Source organism: Hylaeus anthracinus, unplaced genomic scaffold (genome assembly GCF_026225885.1).
Source record: "Hylaeus anthracinus isolate JK02 unplaced genomic scaffold, UHH_iyHylAnth1.0_haploid 12001, whole genome shotgun sequence".
NCBI lineage: Eukaryota > Metazoa > Arthropoda > Insecta > Hymenoptera > Colletidae > Hylaeus > Hylaeus anthracinus.
The window spans coordinates 21,315,713-21,340,103 of NW_026534348.1; the positions used below are offsets into that span (position 1 = coordinate 21,315,713).

Genomic DNA, 24,391 nt, shown 5'->3' on the forward strand with positions numbered 1-24,391 from the left:
AGCTTCTAATTAGTATACTAGTTTTTACTAATGAACTTCTTTTAGATGTTGAGGAATGTTGCAAACAATTTTTTTTAATATTGTATAAAAATGTTACTTCATTCCTCTTTTAATCGTTTTATGCGATTGGAAATTTAAGATAATTTAGGTAGGAGCTAGGCAAGAAAATGTGCATATTTGAACTCATTTATTTGAATTTGAATTCGTACTGTGTCAATACATTCAATTTATTAATGAAATGAACATATTTTGAAGAATCGAGAAATCGATCAAAAAGACAGAAACTAAATTACTGTCATTATCAAAATTTAACCTCCAATATTTTCGTTTCCTGTTAAACTTTAAAGTTCATTACTAAATAAATTTGTTAATAGCGAAACAGGAGCCAAAAATGCAACACACGCGATATTTAATCATAAAATCAGTAGGTATGCTTTTCAGTACGGTTTCATCCAAAACTAATTAAAAATTACCTTTGATAATAGTAAATAATTCCATAACATGACAAGTGAATATTGCAAATGCAAGTAGTGATATTTCATTCTTTCTTGTATATATTTTGAGAAATTCATAACCTTCATAAGCTTCTTAGCCTTATAACTAGACTGCGGATCTTTATGCAAAATAAAATCTTCGCGAACGTGCCTAGAAAAATTGAACCTAAATAGAAATTTATTTTATTCTGCAAATATTATAACATGAACGTTACTTTCAATCTTTTTTATATTCTTGCATATTGTTTGCATTTTGTAATTTATTGCACGTTCAAATTTCCTATAAATGCATAAAGATCCTTAGTCTACTTATAACTAACATTTTGTCTTTGAAAATGTACTGACTTCGACACCAAATTAGACAAACATAATAAATTAACAATTTACATCGACTCACGTTGAGGACCTTCTTTAGCAACCATTCGATTTTTCGAATCCTAAACGTATATGTACATAACTAAAGTAGAAACAGATACTATTAAATTGCATTGGAATGATTTAAACAATAAATATACTTAAAGGAATCAACGAAATGAAAAGAACTTACTAAATGTCACTGTGAATTGTGCAGGAAAATGAAGTAAATGAAATTCTCTCTATTCATTACTTTCTGTCAAACGCAAAGTGGTAGTTATCGAGTGAAACAGGAACAGTCTGACGAGTTTCACATCTTAAAATGAAATAAATTTATCTGAACCACATTTATTCAATTAATAATTACTTCGATGAGCGTTTATTAAATTCTTCTCTCAAGTAAGCTAAAGGGGGTATCCTGAATTAGAAGGTCTAAAAAAAGCGGTTTTTCGTGAATGTTTTTAGGATGGAAAAAAATAACTAATTCTATCGAACTTTTTATCCTATTTTCATACATATTTGAGTAGTCTGTACACATTTTATCAACAAGAAATATTCAAATTGAGTCGACTGTGACGCACATTTGTAGGGCACCTCACAATTAAAACCTCCTATCGGCGAAAAAGATGTAGGTCGTGATTTTGGTTTGACACAAAAAAAACAAAAGAAATTTTCATTATCATACATTTTTCTTCTATGTGAACTAAGAAAATTCATACAAAAAAATTTTAAACAACTTTTTTATCAAGTTAAAGTGATTTCTTTCAAAGAACTCGTTGTTTTTTTCAAACTTGCAGTAATTTCACATTTCACGATTCAATTTGAATATTTCTTGTTGAAAAAATTTGTACAGACTACTCAAATATATATGAAAATAGGATAAAAAGTTCGATAGAATTAATTATTTTTTTCCATCCTAAAAACATTCACGAAAAACCGCTTTTTTTAGACCTTCTAATTCAGGATACCTCCTTAAACATACCACTTATAAAAACGTAAGACGAAATAAAATCGCGAGAAAAGAAGGTATACTTACGCTGCTCCCAATACGTTCAGTTCCTATCTGGCAGTGTCAATTTGCATAGCGCTCGTCGACGTGCAAACAGTGAGAGCCGTGCTCGGCTTTATCATATCTCGTTTCCATGCAACAATAAATTTGCACCTCGTGCTAAAATCACGAGCCTATCTCTGCTTCTTGTACTGGCACAGAATATTAAACGTGTTCTTTAAGCTTCTTATTCTAACTCGATGCGTGCTTTCAAATATCTCCACTTGGATTCAGAAAATCATTCCACATCGACGACGTGTTCATACTTTTCTTCGTAATCATTGTGATAAATTACTTGAGTAAAATATTTAATTATTCAAAATAATAAGTACGTAATAAAATTGGTAATATTATATTTTTTTTTTAATATATGTTATACTGATCATTTACAAAAGTATATTTATGTTTTAAGAATTTTCAATTCATACAAATAGTTTCATATATTTTTAATTTGAACATAATATAGTTAAAAAAAATTGATTTAAACTGTTTCGTATTTTTTAAATTTTATCTCTTCTTGGTATTTGACATTATTTGATAATAAATTATATTTTTGTATTGAATCAATTCTTAATACAAAGCTTTCCGGAAAAATTCTGCTTACAGATGAAAAATCTACTAGTGTTTGCTGTCGTTTAGCACTTTTAGCAGAAACAGAATGAGTAGCGATAAATACAAAACAATATTAAAAATTACAAATACAAAACAATATTAAAAAAAATTTTAGCTGTTTCAAACCTTGACGCTTTTTAGTTTTTATTTTCCTTTGTTTTCTTATATTTTTTACGACAAACAGAAAACTTTTCAACTATTATTCTCAATGAAAATAATATACTGTAGAAAACGATGGTTTTTATTTCATACATATTATACACCTTTTTCCTATGGACTTACAATTTGAGAATTTCTGGTACGATATAGAAATTTCCAAGTGATTTTCTCAACGATCGTATTTAATAATAAATCCAGGGTCACGATAAGACACTTACTAATTACTGGAAGTATTGTTGGTAATAATTATAACAACTCATTCGTTAAAATGCTGCTGTGTTTCTTCACTTTATATTGTTTAAATATGCAGTGGAATGAAAATGTGCGATATTTGATTATTTTTAATTCGCGGTACAGTTAGTTTGTACGCGACTGATAGATAGCCCAATTAGAAAGTAACGAGGAGAAATTAGCAAGAGTAAAGCCCAATTTGTCGCTTTCTATCTCATTGAAGAGCGATTCCCGTTCTTTCGACGCTACTGAATGCGTACAAAGGTAGCTGTTGTATGGTAGGAGATATCTGTTTACTATGGAAACCTCGGAGGTTAAATCTGTCTTCTCATACTAAACGTGAAATCCATATTGGTGCAAACTTCATTGTACATCTTGTTTGGAAAAATTTCTTGGATTTTTATCGAATGAGATTGTTGTAAGAGGCTTTAAATGTTATATTTCGGATTGTAATGTCTTCGATACTCTTCGATAACTGTTAAAATAAATATTCTTATAATCATTACATGAATACAAGAATTAAAAGAAAAGAATTCTAAAATGTTTAAAACAAATTCATCTCACAATGAACATTTTGAATTCTTTTTGTTAATATTAAAATAATACAAATAATATAAGCGTACATTGGAACCGTTAATGCGACTGTAAACAATTAATTGAAAACAGAAGGGATAGTTCTCTATAGTGAATGCTCTATAGTGAAATTTAGGGAAATTCTGCGACGAAAGACACTGCATAATTTAAAAAAGATTCTTAGAAAGCCACAAAATAAAACCACGAAATGTTTCGTCGTACCTACACGAAAAATATTCACGTCACGAACTGCTTACCGACGGGTGTCGCAGAAGTTCGTTGAACCTAACCAATGCAATTTATTGCTGGTGACACTTAAACGTGCGAATGTGACTACTTCAGAAAACCGTCTTCTTCTGAATTACACATATATTTAAATACAATACGTTCCATCGTTCCTAAAGCGTGGTGACAATGGTAATGAATCACATTTCGAGAAAAAAGAAATATTGTATTAGGTTGTCCCAAAAGTTTATTTCGTAATTTGCACTCAATTATTTTATGCGGTAGTGTTTATTCGATAAAGAACTTCAAAAAAGTAAAAAAGTTACGCCAAGTACATGAAAAAGTGGAGGACTCAAGGAGTTATCATTGAAAAATAGAAGATCCCCATAAAAAGCTACAAGGAAATAGAAAAATATGTGAAATCGAAATAAGCTACCAGATGATTTGCCTAGATTTCTGCAGCCTGGAAGGCAAATGCTTGGCGTGGCCAGGCAAGACCAAGGTGTCGATGAATAAGAATTATTTTAAAACGCAAAATAATGAAAGTGTACTCATAATATTGTCAGAGTTTTAAATTGACAAATTATCTGAAAGTCTGTGAGAGAGAAAGTATGGGTATTGATGATCTAAGAATGCCTTGCCTGGCCACGCCAAGCATTTGACTTCCAGGCCGCGGAAATATAGGCAAATCATCTGGCAGCTCATTTCGATTTCACATCTTTTTTTATTTTCTTGTAGCTTTTTATGGGGATCTTCTATTTTTCAATGATAACTCCTTGAGTCCTCCACTTTTTCATGTACTTGGCGTAATTTTTTTACTTTTTTGAAGTTTTTTATCGGATCACACTTCTTTTTACAAATCATTTATTATATAGAATCTATTTTAAATTTATAAAAATAAAATTGATATTTCTGTAAACTCTACATAAGAAGTCTAAATTGAAAACATTTTGTTGATATAAATATAATTAATAATGTAATAGTGTAAAAACTTTTGACACTTGGCAGGTTATGAATGATGACATCTATTTCGACTCTCGACGCTCGATGCGCGACGAGCCATGCCGAACCGAATAATTCTGAGAGTCGACGAACGACACTCGGCTTTTGCTTAGCTCCTATTGGCTAAGGGTTGACGAAAAAAGGGGAAAATCATACGAAAAATACTGTTTCTGACAGATTCATGACATGATATTACGATATCTCAGTTGTACGTGGATCGATTTTATTGATTTTGGTTTTTTTTCGAAAGCTTATATGTAATTCACATTAGAAAAATGTTTTTAAATTTAGAAAATATTGCAGGAGTGTTGAGATATTCATGAAAGAAAGTTTCAGGTTAGGTTGGAATGGAGCATCTCTTCTGTAAAAGATACGTGGTAGCTCCAACGCCAGGTATATATACGCGGTGACGGATAATTTTTCATGTACTTGGCGCCGAGACGCTACCGCGTCTCTACATATAAATAGACAATCTAATTTTTTAGATCTTGATGTTGTTACAGCAAAATGAATCGTACACAATTCAATAATGTAACATTAGATATAAAATATTGTGTATGTATTACTTATTAATAAAACGGAAGAAACTTTTGGGACAACCTAATACATCTCGAATTGAGTAACCTCCTCCTTTTCGAAGACGATTCAAAAATGCGAGGATTGAAACTCGACAATGGAATGCTAGTCTTCATTTTGACAGAATACGAGAAACAAACGTATCGGTATAACGTGTGGAGAGTAGCTTTGATAGAAAGGTAGTTCACCTGTTGTATAGAGAGGGTGGGGCATGCAACTGGGACATAGGACTATCTTGTAATCATTTTAGGTTGATGGTTGCAATGGTAGTATTGCATTTGCTGCTATTTCACGAGGTGCATGCATCAGGGTAGTCATTAAATTCTTAATATTCTATGGGTCAATTTTTTTTCTGCAGGTAACTTGCAAGGCATTTACTTTGATATTTCAAGTTGATAGTGCTGCCGTTAACCGTCGCACAGTGCGGAATAAGTGGATAAAATTCAATATTAGTATATATCACAATGTGAGGCAGATTTCTATCATAGAAAATGTGTGTCAGCGTGGAAATTGTTATAAATAATCATGTATCAATCATTTGTATCCATAATACAGTCTTTATCTTTAAACAAACATACAGACAAAATGGCAAAAAATATCCTGTGTTCTCAACATATTCGGAAACATTATTTGTTATATTTTAAGAAACGTATAAGTTTTTTTGCAAATGCTTGCAACGTTCGGTTTTATATAATGTTTAAGAAAGGACCGTACTGTTGGTGTAGGGTCACAATTTGAATTTAAAAAATCTGATTTAATTGATTTATGGATTTCTATAAAAATTATTTTGCACATTCTCAGCCAAAATGAAGCATATTGTGTTAAATAACATATGGGTGTAACTTCTATTATTTATGTGAAAAAAATACTAAAGAATTCGAAATATGGACTACTAAAGCGACAATTTTACAATATTATATCATTTTCCTGTATGATAATAAACTCATACATACCGTTAGATTCAGAATAAGAAAAACGCTTTTACTGATACAGAAATAAATCAAAATTTCCAAAAATTTCGAGTAGGGGTATTTTTAAAAAAATTGTTTTTTTTTTTACATTTGTTGGTATTGGTTTATAGGCCTCTAAAAACAGTGTAATGTTTGCTTGAACATTTTTTGAAATCTCTAATCGTTTCCGAGCGAAAGTAAAAGGGCAGCTCGGACAAAAGGGTTAATTTCTACCTCAAAACGCAAAAGTCGTACGTACTGAGGATGGTGTAATTCATAAGGAGGTCTCATAAACAAGTATACAAAGTTTCATCAAAATCGGGGTTTGTTAATTTTTTGTTAAATTTGTTGATTTTGTTGTGATTTTATTAGTGTTTATGGATAATTTTAATTTTTTTTTGTGAATAAATATCAATATATTTATATTACTAATAAAATTTTTATTTTTGTCCACAATTTTGCTATTTGTCCGCACTCTGCGTCGTCACTATTGCCATTGGTTACCAGAGACATTACACAGGGTATCCCAGAATTAGTGTAAGAACCGGAAATGGGGGGTAGTTGAGACGAGTCTGAACCACAATTTCCTTTGTAAAAATGTCGGATGGTGCTTAATTTTGGAATTATTAATGAAAATCACCGGAAATTTCTCAGAACGAAATTACTACGTATATCAAGGGATGAGAATAATTCAGTTAGTATAAAATTTACTTATACGACACATGTATGCTGCAACAGATGAAAAATAATAAAATACAAAAGTTTATTAAGTTACAAAGTTTACAACATGAAGACTGTATAAGGAGATCCAACTCCCTAAGAATGTTACTAGAAAACTGTTATCAAAATCCCGAGCTTTATAATCATATATATATGAACTTATATACATACATACATATACATATATATGATTATACATACACATATGCATATATACATCGTAGTCTGTGCGCACTTGCGCCGCGAGCGGTAGAAATATTCATAACTTAACGCTCAGAATTTTGATAACACTTCTACACTACACAGTTAGGACTCCTTACACAGTCTTCATAGTTTACAAGGTGCAAAGGTTCACCACCTTCGTCAGCAGACTCTTTGGAAAACTGAAGAATACAAAGGGGACTCCCCTGAGCCCTCGCACAAGTCGCCATTGTCATCTTCGTTGAAACATAGCATAAGAACCTTCCTGTTGGGAATGAGGCTACCTTTTTCATTCTGCAAATCCATCTTCTCAGGATCGTCGGTAACAATCATGTACTGACCCCGTTTCCGGCCGAGGGTGGACTTTAGCTTAGAAATTCCCTTGGGACTATTCCATGATGAATTTTATTTTATCCTTCGCAAAAGGAACTATTTCTTGAAGACTTATGTATTCACAAATTTATCAATGTCGAGTTAAGCAATACGTATCTGAATCTGTGGGTTTATTAAATATACTTGTATGAAAACAACACAGTTTATGTTCAAGTTAAGAACCGTGGAAAGTATTCTATTTTATGCTTTATGTTATTAAAATTAAACATATTTTATTGTACGTGTTAGATTATCACAATAAAATATTTTATTTGCTGAAATTTTATATCCCATTTGAAATACTATTTTATTTGAATTCTGAAGAATCTATTATTTAAAATAGTATTTAAAATATTTTCTCTACAAATATTACCCACCTCTGACAATTTCACACAACAGGTTTTTTGTAAATTGATCGGTGTACGAATACATTCTACATCCGCTGTATATGACTTCGCACCCTTGAAAATAAAACTCAAAGTAAATTTCGTTCGGCAATTCATCAAGAATAGATACTTTTAGAGCTCCATTTTTACTTCAACAGTGTTAGTCAGTATTATCGTTGTTGAAACAATTCCACCAGGAATAAAATCCAAATGTCCATCAAGAATTATAATCCTCGAGGAGTCTTCCGACGTTACCCAGCTCGTTTAGCGCACCCGGCCATGTTCACCGACCAGAACGCCAGACATCACGTAGTTTTCACCGATGTGCATCCAAGGGAGAACTCACACTAGTAAAAGTGCATTGCCATTGGCGCAGATTATTCCCATCTGCGTGACAAGCTCCCTACGCTCCCAAGACGTGACTCGTTCCACCTGTTTTGCGCCCCTTCTGACCAAGAATTTTTTCAGAGTAACTGTGTGGCCACTCCAGTTTCGTCTAGATCGCGCATCCGATTCGAACGAAAGCCTCTTCGGTACTTGTTCAAGTTTATCGAAGAGCACGCCCACAGTGCGTCTGTCGAAAGCAATCGTCCTCGCCAAACTTGGCGGCTCCGGTGTACGCGAGGAAAATCTGACTTGGCTTTTCATAAGAGCTGAGAACCAGTCCTCGCCAGCTTCTCTCGTTCACAGTAGGCGGCACTAGTGACCTCTTCTTTTTGGCATACGCCAATTTTCTTGCCATCTTTGGAGTCGCTTCATAAATTCAAAGTATACTTGATCACTTCAAAAGGCACCCGTTGAGAGGCTGCTCCGTTAGGTTTCGAATGGCTTGCTCATTTTTTAAAGCAGTGATGTATATTGTGTCAAGGCCACACTTTGGGCTTTTGTAGATACTATAGGATCCCAACCACTCCTTCAGTTTGTGTTAAGAAAGTGTTAAGAAAGAATGCTTACGTAACATAGTAATGTGACAGCAAAATCATATTCTCGATCTTTGTTTGAACAAATATTGTTAACACTTTATCTACCGGGCTATTTAGAAACAGTCTTTAATTAAAAAAAAAATGTTCTACAGTAGCATATGCCAATTTAGGCTGACAATAATTCCTTCATACTATTACTAGGTACACAAAGTTAATGTTAAGGGTAATTTAAGGATTCGTTGTATGTAAATTAAGGGTTATTAATTTTAAGTTTAGTATGTAAGATATTGAGTATGGTGATATGAGTGAGGGTGTATATGGTTTAGTGGATTGTAATTCAAGTCCAATTCGTGGCTTAAAAGCTGGAATAAAAACTATATCTATCTATTATTAGGTACATTAAAAGCCAAGTCTGTTTCCAAAAACTGAACATTGTTCATAGACAACCATCAACACAGTAAATAAATTCGAAAAGCTAAATACTGGGATTAAAAAGTCTATAAATAGGCTGACGGTAAATAAAGTGTTAATAATTGTCTTGCGTTCTCCTATTAAGTATACCCAATTCCGTCTATCTTCACTCCGGATAACCGACCAAGGTAAAAGAACGCTCACCGGCCGTGGGAGACGAGCTCGTGTATCAAAACGCTAAAGGTCGGGACAAGTGACGTTAAACTGTGACGACCGCCTAAAAGGTTCCGGTCGTAACTTTTCACCGGCTGTTACGCGAAATCCTCACGGCCAGGGAAACGCTCCGATCTCGTGGAAGTCAGTCATAAGAACTCCTCGTCTTGAATTATTCATGGAGACGGGGGACACAGCCAGTCAGCTAGGCGGAGGCGAGGCTTTCCAAGTGAAAATCCGAAGGTGTGAGTCACCGCGGCCCGATGCATTCCGAATTTCCGTGGCGCGTTTCAAAGGAATTCCGTGCCGTTGGAAGCGTGTCGCTCTTTTCGCCGGCTAGAGGAACGGAGGGATGAGAGGGGGCGGGAGGTCTAGGATGACACCGAGGTGAAAAATGGTGGAGCATTTATTTAGATGCGACCAACAGTTCCGGGACATCTCGGAAGAGGGATCATTCGGGTGCAACGACCTCTCGCGCGATATGATCGTACGTGCTCGGGGGGGATGGATGACCACCGCGAGAACGCGTATAGTTTCTTTGGTGGACGATGCAATTCGCGGAAATGAAGGCGCGAAGCTTGCATGGTAATACATATTACGGAAGTTATTATGCCCGAGAGATTTTGTTGACTTTGTTGGGGGGTCCGTCGTCCAGCCGCGCGGTTAGGCGGCGAAGGTAAAATTGCCTTTGGGTTATCGCGCGGTGGTTGGCGAGAAGCCGCTGCAAGAAAAGACTATTGCGGGCTGCCTTTTTCCGCTGACAGGAATTACTTTTAAGGGTATATACGCGAGAGAGGCCTTGGGTCACTTGCTTTTTAGAAGCTTTCGGTACCGAGAAGAAACACTTTTTTTGCGAAATCAACGAGGAGTAATGTTATTGCGTTTTCAGTGCAACGTAAACATAGAATAGCTTATGATTAACACTTTGCCGACTACGCGCGCCATACCGAACTGTTTCCATCGCGCATATTTCGCAAGTAACGCGCGGACTGATGTTCACAATTTCAAATCAAGGAAGTCTGAAAATTATTTAAGTGGTCAATTATATCTTACGGTAACAATTTTGTTTAACGATTTCCCATATTATTTATACAAAACAAAATTGAAAGTATATAACAATTATTTTTTGTAGGCTGTTAAAAAAATATTGGTGATAAAGTCTGAAAATTAAGAACAATCAAGATGTTCATTAAAGAAAATAAACATTAAAGAAATTTGAGAACACAAAAGATATCATTTTTAAGAGAACAAGACTTTTTAGCTATAATATATACGTATTTAGGAAATCAAAGTTTAGAACCAAGGAAAAGAACATATTAGGTGGACTGGAAAGTAATATCGTTACTTTTACATTAAATTCAAACAAATTTTTTATAAATTTTTATTTTTAATTATTCATCATATAATCGCATTATCAATAGCTTTTTGCCATCTAGTGTGCCTATTGCCAATACCAGATCGATAAAAATCAATGAGCTGATGAACAAGTATTTAAAATTGCAAAAACGACATTATTTTCCGGTTCACCTAATAAATGAAATGCTAAAGGTGAAATGATAAATTTGTTATAGTAAAATATGTATATTGTGACTAGTGTTTTAAGTTTTATTTTTTATATCAGACTGATAGATGCGCTGAAGCGTCTAATAAATCTACTTTTAATTAATAAATTAGCAGTAGATATATAGAAGAGTTAACAAGAATTATTTTTGTCTTTCAATTCAATTTTGACATCTATAAAAAATAAGTATAAATAAATTTGTAGACTAGAAACCAACTGAAATCAAACTTATCTTTTGTCACGAACTAGATTTTTCTTCTTTGTTTCAGGTAAGTTACGAAGTCATCAAAAAAGCATGTCGTCACAGGTATTTTCCATAATTTCCTACTTACTATTAACGAAAAAGTATTAGATCAAAAATATGAGAGATATTATTATTATTATTCTCATTAGGGTTTAAAAGGATGTTTATAAAAAATATGTATACCAATTCAATTTCACAGAATCTATTTTCATAGTTCTGAAAAGAAACAAGGGTTTTCATTCATAAATGCATTTAGAATTTAACCATTTATACGAAATAAGATACTAATGTTACTGGTGTATATCAGTCTATATACTGGTGTTGGAGCTACCACGTATCTTTTACAGAAGAGATGCTCCATTCCAACCTAACCTGAAACTTCTTTCATGAATATCTCAACACTCCTGCAATATTTTCTAAATTTAAAAACATTTTTCTAATGTAAATTGCATATAAGCTTTCGAATAAAACCAAAATCAATAAAATCGATCCACGTATAACTGAGATATCGTAATATCATGTCATGAATCTGTCAGAAACGGTATTTTTCGTATGATTTTCCCGTCGTCAACCCTTAGCCAATAGGAGCTAAGCAAAAGCCGAGTGTCGTTCGTTGACTCTCGGAATCATTCGGTTCGACATGGCTCGTCGCGCATCGAGCGTCGAGAGTCGAAACAGATGTCATCATTCATAACCTGCCAAGTGTCAAAAGTTTTTACACTATTACATTATTAATTATATTTATATCAACAAAACGTTTTCAATTTAGACTTTTTATGTAGGGTTTAATAATAAATTGCAGCCAGTGTTGTAAAGTGTTGATCGATCTTGATTACAAGGTAAGTTGTCAAAATCTGAATTGTCAGGTACCTTCATTCATACAGAATAGATCCATACCACTAAAGTGTTTTTAATTTAGACTTTTTATGTAGAGCTTATACAAATGGAGTCATTTTCTCATTTCATAATAAACATTGAAATTTCATGCATCAAGAAAAAAAATTGCAGGTATATATAATTATTTATAAATTGAACGAATAATTGTTTATAATTAAGAAATTATATGAAATATATATATCTTTTTTTATCCCCTCTCCTTTTATTTTTTACTCCAATCAATTAAAAAAACCAATAATAATTTAAACTTCTTATGTAGAGTTCACAGAAATATCAATTTTGTTTTTATTAATTTAAAATAGATTCTATATAATAAATGATTTGTAAAAAGAAGTGAGATCCTATAAAAAAACTTCAAAAAAGTAAAAAAAAATTACGCCAAGTGCATGAAAAAGTGGAGAACTCAAGGAGTTATCATTGAAAAATAGAAGATCCCCATAAAAAACTACAAGAAAGTAGAAAAAGATGTGAAATCGAAACGAGCTGCCAGATGATTTGCCTAGATTTCCGCGGCCTGGAAGTCAAATGCTTGGCGTGGCCAGGCAAAGTCAAGATGTAGATGAATAAGAATTATTTTAAAACGCAATACAATGAAAGTGTACTCATAATATTGTCAGAGTTTTAAATTGACAAATTACCTAAAAGTCTGTGAGAGAGAAAGCATGGGTATTGATGATCTATAATGCCTTGCCTGGCCACGCTAAGCATTTGACTTCCAGGCCGCGGAAATCTAGGCAAATCATCTGGCAGCTCATTTCGATTTCACATCTTTTTCTACTTCCTTGTAGTTTTTTTATGGGGATCTTCTATTTTTCAATGATAACTCCTTGAGTCCTCCACTTTTTCATGTACTTGGGGTAATTTACTTTTTTGATACAATATATTCTCTGTATGTTTTCTTTTTTGTTTATAGCAGCATACACCATAAATACGTAAAATCTGCAGTCTAAACATATTGCTACAAAACCGAATCCTTTTAATTTCCTAATTTTAAACAATGGAGACATGTCTTCTTCTACTTTTGAATTTATTCAATTTTAATGAACTTAAATTTAAAGCAAGTACTGTTTTATTATATTTTATATTATGTTATCTTATGCATCTGTTTTAAACGTTCTAGAGCACTTTGACACATAAAACCTTTAGATAGATTCAAAAATAAAATTTGTACAAGTTTTGAGAATTAAATGTGTGTAGATTTTAATTTAATATTTTTAAATTTGGTATTAATTAGATTCTCCTCGAATTTTAGCATTAGATCGTATTATTGATTAATTTTGTATAACATATACGTATTAGAGAACATTGTTCTAATTCAATTAATGTTCGTCAAACTTTTTCAGAGAATACTTCTCCGTTTCAGTTACGAGCTCATTAGGGGGATTCATTTGTAGATAATGCTTGTGCAAATACAGTTGGTTCTTAACGACCTCGGAGGTCGCATTCCTTCGTCTCTCAATGTTTTTGGTGTTTTATCAGCAGAGACAATGTTCTACGTTGTAAAAACGAAAATGGTCGTCATTAACTTATCTGCTCAAGAAGAATGTAATTTATTGAGTACCTGACAGCTATTGTCGTTCCGTTTAGTAGCAAAATTTAAATTAAATTACGGGAAATATTGTACAGGATGTTTATTAGGCATTAACAACAGTGAACATTTCAATCTTGTTTTTACTTTTAAGGAACGTATCCTTTGTTCAATAAATTTAACAAAATGTTTCCTTTTAATAATAATAATTAGTATAATAGTTAATCGCGAAAATAAGAATTAATTTATATTTTTTTATCTGTCCATGTTTCTTGAGTGTATGGGTCACTAAATATCTAACATAAGAAATTTTAATTAAATTTGATCTTACAATTCATTGTTGCCATTTGAAAATAATTAGTACAACGATTACTGGCGAATACAAGAATTTATTTACATTTCTTTCTTTCTCCAAAAATTTAGGGAAAATTATAGTTTCTTAACTTCTTTTTTTACAATCAATGATATTCTACATATTCTCGGAAGTCTCTAAGATAGATATACTCAAAACAACATTTACTAGTTAATATAATTTGTAAAATTAACAAAAAATGTGCGAAAAGTGGGTAAAAGTATAAAAGCAATAAGTATTTGAACGATTCTTATGACGAACGATTCTATTTACAGTAGAGTTTGTAACGTAAACACATTAGTTTATTGCTCCGTACGAATTAGAAAACATCAAATTTCCAGTAAAGTACTTTTAAAAAATGTTGTAATAGAGGAATGGAACAAGATTCCACTTCGAATAACTAATAATTTAGTTAATTTAACGCTTAGAAGAGTTGCAATAATTATTATAAAATCAAAAGGACATCCCACGAAGGAAGTATTATATACTTGTAAATTAATGTAAATTTCTATTTTTTTGACGAAGTTTTAAAAATTAAACAGTTGTGCAAATACTTATTGCTTCAACATTTCTATCGATTAATTGTTTTTTTCTTGTTAATTTCGCAACTTACATAAATAACTATTTTTTTTTAATCTATCTATTCTAGAGATTTCCGAGAATGTGTATAATTTCATTGTTTATAAAAAATAAATTAATAAATTAAAATTTTACATAGTTTTTTTGGAAATTGATCGGTGTACGAATACTTTCTACACCCACTGTACGTACTAAGTATTTAATGAACATACTTGATTTAAACAATTTAAATTAAATTTTGTGTTCGTAATTATGCATTATACTAATTATTACTCTACGAGGGAATTGTCTAAAAACATAATAATGATGCATTTAAGAAATAATAATAGGTTTTTCGTAAATTAATCCATGGTCAATTTCATCTGCAATGCTTTTGAATTGAAAAATATATCCTTTCAACCACGAAACATAGGAACAGTCAGTGTTCACTTGTTTTCCATAATATATGCGTACGATTGTACATATTTCGAGGAGGATCATGGTACACTAAGGTACGCAAATATTTGCCTGCACGAGCACGATATCAGCCCCTTCTAAACAAGCCACGAAGGAACAATTCGCTCGATTTGCACGCTGACGCATGTTTCGGGCTTTATCATCTTGAGTGCTTTATTTTTCTGTGGAAATTTGTGGAACAGCAGTACATTTGCGCGTGAAATGATAATTCGAGGAGAATCACATTGCCGTGCTTCTTCGTTTACGAGGTCGACATTATTTCACAATCTCGAAACAGAGATGGGAAAAATTCTTATCTGGCCACGAAATTTGAATAACAAACTAAAGATATTACCGATAAGAATTTCGTCTGATACTCGTTAAACAGAAATTATAATTTGAAGTATAAACAGAAATATTTCACAGTGTAAATTATATCACAATCTCACAATAATGATGAACAATATTCGTATCTGGGCAAAATATTTAAATAACGAACTAAAAATATTAAATAAAAAGTGTAATTTGAGCTACAGACAGAAATATTTTAAAGCGAATAAATGAGAATTTAACTATTGAATTATATAATCGTCATGAATGAATATTATTAATGATTTGGAAAGAAAGTACGTTAATGAATAAATAAAGAAACTTGCTAAAAGACGCAAACATGGAATAACAAATTATCCTTACAAGCTGGTTAATGTGTTAGGTCAAGCACCAGGAACCAGAAGACTGAAGAGAAATAAGCTGATGGATTTACAGACATAGTAAACAAATTCTATTTGTTAGTGGAAACGGTACTGACAATGAGTGTTATCCACACACACACGCGCGCACGTATACAATATAGTAATACGTTGCAAATATAATCTAGTAGTACACAAAAAATTTACACATATAATTTATTAAAATTTTTTGATCGAAAAGAACATTACTAAATATACAAATAAAATATTCACAGCAACAAAGACGTGATTATGTACAGTTCGTAGTAATTAAAAAAATTATATAGCTCTTAGTTTTATACTATTATAAATATTTCCTTTTATTTTACGGTATCAATATTTACCAAATGATAAGCGAGTCGAAGGTAAAACTAAAATTACATGGGGATTATTTTATGAATGTAAAGTGTTGACTTTGTATTAACCTCGTTTCCATTACCGCGGAAAAGAGTACATTCAACACATGTTATCGTGATCACTATGTTCTTTGCTTATCTCCAGTGTAACAAATAAATTAACAATAATAGTTGGCTAATATTCCAACAAGAAGGAAAGAACTTTGTTCCTTTTTTGCAAGAATTCATTTTAATAAAATTAATTAATGCAGATTCTTGTCCATTTTCGAATCGAGGTTTGCTGACGCGATTGTGAAAGAGTGAGGGATCTGCAAGTAGGGGTGAAGCGAGCCCTTCGGAACGGGCGTGCCAGTTGTTGATAAGCTGGTCGCGCACGAGAAACGGTGCGAGTCGCATTTGACATTTTGCTATATTTTCTTTCGTTCGAGATTAGTTCATTTTGATTTGGAAATACATTTTCGTGCGCAATTTTGGTTATACTTATTTGCACCCCTTTTCTCCTTGCGTGAACAACAAATAAATGTACTAAATTTGAAAAGTTCATGTCAAATACTTTGGCTGCAAAAAATTATAAAAATTGCTTCGCAATTAGTCAAGAAGAAACGAACTACAAAGTATGTCTTAAAGAACTATAAAAGAATTTTTGTTTTAAAAAACGGTTAAATCATTTCGTCATAACAGGCGATGGCGTGGGTGGCCACTTGGTTTGCGGTGAGCAAGATTTCCTCAAACTGGTGCACCTGAAAACAAAATTAAAGGTAGACTTAGAAAATATATTAGACTAATGGGTCCTTGATCGAAGGATTTTTTATTTTCTTGTATACTTTTTTTTATCCTATATTGAATCGCTTAATTTTAGTGAAAAACTTGAAAATCAACTTCAAATGTACGCCATCTTGTTTTAAAGTAATTTTTTCCAAAATCCTTCGTTCAGGCATCCGCTAAACTAATCTATTTTCGAAATCTACCTTTGTTTTTGTTTTCAGGGAAACCAGTGTAGAGAAATCTTGCTCACCCCAAACCTATGTTTTTAAATCATCGTCTACGTCATCGGCTGTTATGACGATATAAATTAAACGTTTCTTAAAACAAAAAATGTGTTTTAGTTGTTTAAAACATGCCTTATAATATACTTAATTGTTACTTATGCAACTAAAAAAAAACTACAAAGAAATGTCGTTTTTCCTCTTCCTGATTGCGACTAACCCCTTAACAAATCAATCAGTTCATACTATTAAAAAGATTGTAATAAAATAATTACCTATGAATTGATGCGACGTTAATCTAGATTTAACAAAAATTATTAATACATTACATATTGAATTCTCTTTAAGAGTATATTTTTCTTTTTCAATTTCCTTAAAAATAGAGATAATAGCAGTTTGTCAGATAGAATCGAGATTTGAAAACTATTTTGTCATCGTCAACTTACAATGTTGTTTCTTGTTTAACAACAAAACTTGGCAAACTCAGAGGAGCAACGTCCATGTTTAATCGAAAGGTTTCACGAGTCGCAATTACTTTGTCTTAAAATAGTATAAATACCTTGCGCTCAGGTATGCGACAACTGCGTGTTCAAAAATAAGTTACAATCGAAATCGACGAGCGTGGATAGCGATAGAAATCAACAATACGTTTAACCGTGACATCGAGAAACGATGTGAAGATAATCAGACCTGTTCCGTGTCGTGCCATAAATTCCAGCGTGCCGTTCATTATGCCCCATTAATTGCAGCGAGCGACGTAAAAGTGAATGTCGCATTCCGAATTACGACGTCCGTCCACTTGTGGCTTGTAAGAAACGCTTGGAACAATCAATAAATATGTAGAAAAAGTGTTTTAATAACCACTTCTTACACAGAAAAACGCGACAACCGATATATAAAGACACATTCCACATAAGAATGAGACAAGTACCACACGAATCATATGGAAATCACATACGGCGTAAGGACTACATATTTCATACAAATGTACGACAACCAGGACAGAAAGATCATATATAATGTGTAAATATCACGTGGAATATTTTACACGCATACACATGTAAGGATTACTTTTATTCCCATAGGATACTCTTATTTTCCATAAAGAGTAAATATTTATTGTTTTCGATAATCAAAGAAAAAATTATTCGAGTAATAAATAAGGAAAAATCGACAAAGTTTTACTTGTGAATTCTTCATTCATAAAAAAATGTTTTATCCACTAGGTTGGTACATATGAAATACCGTTTATATAAAAGACATTTTTACCATACAAATCTTTTTTAAAACGTTGTATGTTTAATTAAAATAATTTTAACGTAATTCTGCTTTATTTTCACTCATTTTAAATGCATTTAAAGGCTTCTATTTCATTGCAATACAGTTTTGCATTAATCGTACTTTCAGCGGGTAGAAAATAATGAAAATGATTACCAAAATAAACTCAAATGTAAGATAAATTACATCATCTACAAACCTATGTAACGCCATATAATTCTCATTATTAGAGAGTTTTATAGAAGCTTAACTAAAGAAAAAAAATAAGAATTTGTTACAATTCTTCAAATAACAGCCAACAAAAATTTGAGTATAAGGAGCATTTTCCTTTTCATCTGTATGACGACGATTGATTCGGGCCAGCAGACAGGTTGGCAGCCCCACGATTACGATGAAAGAACGGTCGCCAAAACTTTCGCCCACGCGTTCAAGTCACCACGCGTATATTAAATACCTACGCTAGTTGTCGCGCTGCCATCTCGAGAAGGAAGTCTTCCCAGTCTTTCGTCGACGCTTGTCGAACTGCGACGACAATCAACCTTTGACGACGCGATGATGGAACGACCGTTTGGAATTTCGCACGTGGATGTTGACGCTGATAAGGGACGTTTCCGGGATAATCATCGTCGAAGAAAAGTCACGCGGAAATGGACATAATACGGTACTTTTGTTCGCCTCCATGCATCCGTAAGTGTGCGAAAATTTGCGAACCATGCTCTCACATTTCCAGGCTTCCGTCGAACGTTCGAATCGTCGACGAAGAGTGGAGGGAATAGTGAGAAAACAATGTATTAATATTACATTATTAGACGCGATAAGAGAAAATGGTGAAATTTCGGAGAGCAGTTTATTAATTGAGAATGAAAGGAAGGAAAAGGAAGCCGATGGAAAGTGTGATACTTTTTATTGATTTTGTGGGGTCAGTCTCATTTGTCATTCGTACCCCCTATATCTATCAAAGAAATTTATTTAATTTGAACGATAGGTGTAATGTTTTTAAATAAATCTTTCATTATAAATATGTTCATGAATAAACTTTACACATGTACATGCTTATGATGAGAACTTTATTTGGAAGCATTAAAACTGTCATTTAAATTAGATAATTTTGTGTAAAAGACATGAGACGAACGACTTATGAGATTGACTGTGTATCATTGATGTAAGAAGAAATAAATAAAAGTTCGAAAAAATGAGATGCTCGACAAACAAATAACTGTGAATAGATTGAAATTAAAGACGTGTATACAACAAAACTTAATAAGTAATACAAAATTAAACTACTAGTATCATACTTTCATAAAAAGTTACCATAATCGATTCATAAAAATGATAACATTTCCATGTAAACAATAGCTCAACATTATAATGGGTTTTACAAAAGGGAATAATTAGAATTTTATTTTTTAATAAAACATAAATGGTATGGAGTACATTCGATTTTCTTATTTTAGATGATAATATCTACGCCTAATTACAATCAAATGAGAAATATGATGATCCATCCATCAACTCTTAACGTATACTTATTGTACTGCTATATTTTTCAATATCTTTCAATATAAACATCTCATGCTGATATATCTTTGAAATTCAATAATAAAAGGCAAATTGATTTATGAATATAACGAGTCCTGTGTTTCAATACTTATCACCAAAAATTAAGACAAAAGCATTGTTAACGATTAAGTAACTTTAAAAAAGGCTTCGACATGCATGATTCAAATGACTGACTTAATAATTCCATTATTAAAAAAAAAAAAAAAAAACAAGATTCTTAAGCCAGTATAAAAAATTCCTTTACTTTTTAACCTGTGCACAGCTTGTTTTTTATTTCATGTGAATACTTGGTAATAAAGTGGTGTCTGCGATGATACCGTATGCATACTTGTTCCGAGTGCATCGCTTCCGCGATCATCTTGTGCCAAGTGTCACTGATATCGACAGTAACGGGTGAGCAACGGGGAACAAATTGACATGCGGCTAGTTGCCCCGCATAACTGTGGCTCTGAGACCGCAGCATTCTTCCAGCGGATTATCATTATCGGCCTTCGCGATACTCAATGAATATCCAATGACTCGACGTTACGTGGCAGCCCCCAAGTGGTACCCACGCAACTATCTGCTCGCAATCGTCTCGGATCGTTTCGTCGATCGTTCTGATCCAAACGATGAAGATTAATGTTCGACTAATCATGTCGCGATCACGCTTATCGCATGCATACGCCTCTGAGAAAGAAACGTTATAAAGGGTAGTCCGAAAGGGTCTTTCGGATTCTGTTTTATAATCAAATATATCAAACTGTTTCACTTTAAATGAATGTTTATATGTTGTTAGGTTGTAAGTTTTATTTAAGCGTAAAATTATATTCTCCGCCGTCGACAGTTAAGGGTAATTCTGGTCGACCCTATCATAAATGCGCGTTTCCAAAATGTAAGCGCTTAGGTTTTACTACATTTAGTGAGCAGATTTCGCGCGGTCATTTTTACCGTTTTCCGCTAGCCTTTTAAAAACAATAGAGTTATCGTTTTCCTCCTCAGCCGACGTCTCCTTCTGTAACCGAATATTTCAACCAATCACAAACAAATTTTCATTTCCACCCGATCATTTTTCCCACCACCTTCGAGTCCTCGAGGGTGGCATTTTTCAAGGCAAGATCAGATACAAATCTACCGTCATAAGCGTAGCATGTCATAGCAGACACCTATATTTTCAATAAAACGAATAGTTAAGTTTCTATCAGTGTATCCTTATTTTTTTTTTTTTATAAAGATCATTGAGATCGATAGTACACGTACCACTTCGGTAACGCCCGCGAGGAGTGCACGTACGTAACATATGTTTTCAATTAACCCATTTATTGACAACTACGAGATGTATTCTTATAGTTCAAAATGATTCCAATTACTCGAGGGATAAGTATATGTGTAGCCTTTTGAGTCACGAATTACTGCCGAAGAAGATCGTAAATTTTTTTTTTAAAACAACAAATTTAATATCACTTTTTGTTATCAAAACAATAACCTAGATTACACATTTGTGTTAAATCACGTCTGCCTAGCTAGCTTTCCTACTTAAATAAAATTTCAGGAAAAAATTCCATAATAATGCACTATTTATGCGCTCTTCAAATCCTTGAGAAAAAAATTTTGCGCTCGCTCCGTTTAATGCAAAAAAATTTATTTAAATGGGAGGGCTGATTAGGATGCCAGTAAGCTCCCCCACGTGTTAATGATAAGCAATATTGACAGAAAAACGTGCAGGATTTATGCGCTAATTATGCGCTATCGTATAAGAACAATTTCGATTTTTGCGCTTCATCCCCTAAGGGACTTCCCTCTTGGTGCAAATGCAAGTTTTGTCTCCTAACTTGCTCATATTACTAACTAAACAGTTTATTATAAAAGAGAACAGTGCTTTCATGTACTATACGATATACGTTATATTTTCAATAAGCAATATTCGATTAATAAAAATTCATATTTGCATAGATACAAAAAAAAGACAGTCGCTAATAATCAATGGTTGATGCGGCGTTAAATATGTAAGGAGAACAAAAAGAATTGAAATTTAAATGAAAGTACGTCTTGTTTTCTAAACAGTATAACATGTAACTTATGATTGAGATTTTATATATTCTTACATTTGTGTACGTAGATTTCCCCGTATTTTTTATTTGCTATAAGCGCAAAAACACCCTCAGTTTACTTATAACTAATCACACAACATTCAAAGAAATTAATTTGTTTTTAAATCGATACACTCCATCCATCATTGACAAAACCATATACGCGCATCAAATCATGTGAAAATAAATGTTCCACGTGATCAATATACTTTTGATAAATTGGCATCGAAAAGTCAACGGATGATTAAACGAACTAAAATTAAATTGCTGTATATGGTCCAATTAATATTTACTTTTGAACACATTCTCAAAGAACGAAAAGCATGAAGACCCGAGTTTAGATTTAAAAAATATTTCATTTCGAGAATATTGAAAATAAAAATGATCGTAGTTGAAAAAGTGATACACGCAAGAGTTGCAAATTTGCTTTTTTGTAATGTATTACTTTGATATAAGGATAATTTAAGAACTTCAATTTTGAGTGTACTACATAACACTTGGCACGAAATGATTACGGAAGCAATTCACTCGAGATAAGTATACGACGTCATCGCAGAAGCCAGCGATTCTATTACGAAACGTTCGCGAAACGTATAAAGCAGAATTTTATATGCGTTGCGAAAATATTTATTGAAAATTCACTGAAATGGGTATGAACAAATTTCAAATAAGAATCCACGTAGAATGTAGACATTATTCGTCGCTTAATGCATCTGTCTACTGCAGATAAAATGTTAAAATACATCAATTTCAAAGTATGTTGCACTTCGCGTACAACATAATTGTGAAACGTATGTGTACTGTGATATTATAATTTTTCCAATGCCACAGATTATTCGAGTTGAACTTTGAGATCAGTATTAAAATAAAATACTTACATATCGTAACAAGTTGAAATTGAAAATGCCAGTTGAAATGCTGCTTAGAGGTCTCAGTTCAGAAAAATAGATCATATATCAGGAAATGAAAAAAATGCTACATATCTAACACGGTAATATTTGTGTTGAATTAGACATCTATTAAACTAATATAATAAGAGTACCTTTCAGAAGATACCTGCTAAAACCAATGTATTATAATATTTTATAGTGTTAAATCTATTCCAGTGATATGCTGATTTTGCTTAATTTTGTAAAGTGTTTTGTTTCGTAAACAACGATATATAATAATTAACTTTTGAAGCTAATTTTTTTGTCAATCATAATTAAAAGAAATATAATCATCGAAGTGACTTCCAGTATCTTGATTCATTCTTCTGTGATTATGTTTTCTGCAAGGATCTATAATCTATTTTCAACTTGACACTCTTTAAACGGCCATAATTCCACCAAATTACAGTACAAACTTAAAAGTAAGTATACCATTCAAAAGAGCGTTAAATTTCCCATCTTCCTGATGCAAAACTAAAATTGATTACATAAATTTAACAAGTGAAAAATTAGGTCAGACTTTACATTTGAAAATTAAATAAAATTTGACTTTTTCTGTTTTCGATTTCGATTTCAAAGACATAGTTGTTTGGCGGGCACTCCTTGGGAAAAACATCCTCGAAGTCTCAGTTTTTGAATGGTATTGTCAAAAAAAAGTTATACGGTGGTATTTTAGAGAGAAAATGACGTTTGAATGCAGAAAAGCGTGAGTTTTTAGGTGAAAATCGATATTTTTCAACAAAAATCGACTTGTCACTTTAAAATTAACTTGAAATCGGGTTTGATGTATTTTTTAGTAACACTCCTGAGCCTCCCCAATTAGGAAAAAAAACGATTTTTTGACACCTCAAGCATCTCCCAACCGTGTGTAGAGCCTGAGTGCGAGGTGAATAATAATTGTTTTTGAACTATGTATCCATAGAATTTTCGTTCTTAGAGATTATTTAATCAAAATCAACCTCGGCGTACCGGTAAATGATATGGAGATTGGAACACGATCGATTTCACAAAGCAAAAAATCGATGTTTTCGGCACAGGAGATCGAATAAAGGAGTCTAAATTTGAAAAAAATAATTTATTGAAAAAAAAAACAAAGCCTTGAGGTGTAAACAAACAAGTTTTGTTCCTAATTGGGGATACTTGGGAGTGTCACCAAAAAATTCATCAAACCCGATGTCAAGCTAATTTTAAAGTGACAAGTCGATTTTTGTTTTAAAATGTCGATTTTCACCTAAAAACCCATACGTTTTCTGCATTCACTAGTCATTTTCTCCCTAAAATACCAGCGTACAGTTTGTTTTGACAATACCATTCAAAAGCTGAAACTTCGAGGAAGATTTTCCCGAAGAATACCCGCCAAACAACTATGTCCTTGAAACCGAAAAACGAATACAGAAAATGTCAAATTTTATTTAATTTTCAAATGTAAAGTTTGACGT

At 32.6% G+C, this 24,391-nt stretch overlaps 1 protein-coding gene across 3 annotated transcripts in view; it reads left to right on the top strand.

The window, feature by feature from the left end:
• Positions 1 to 24,391, top strand: part of LOC128891198 (homeobox protein 2-like) — a 182,561-nt gene that overhangs the window by 35,508 nt on the left and 122,662 nt on the right. The window contains exon 1 of one of the 3 annotated variants that reach the window (XM_054150517.1): positions 18,418 to 19,081. The exons of 1 other annotated variant lie outside the window; for it this stretch is intronic. In XM_054150517.1, the coding sequence (XP_054006492.1) occupies positions 19,042 to 19,081 (40 nt within the window). In that variant the 5' untranslated portion in view covers positions 18,418 to 19,041. Of the gene's footprint in view, positions 1 to 18,417; positions 19,082 to 24,391 lie in introns of those variants that run through there. One more of the 3 variants, XM_054150514.1, reaches the window with a different exon arrangement.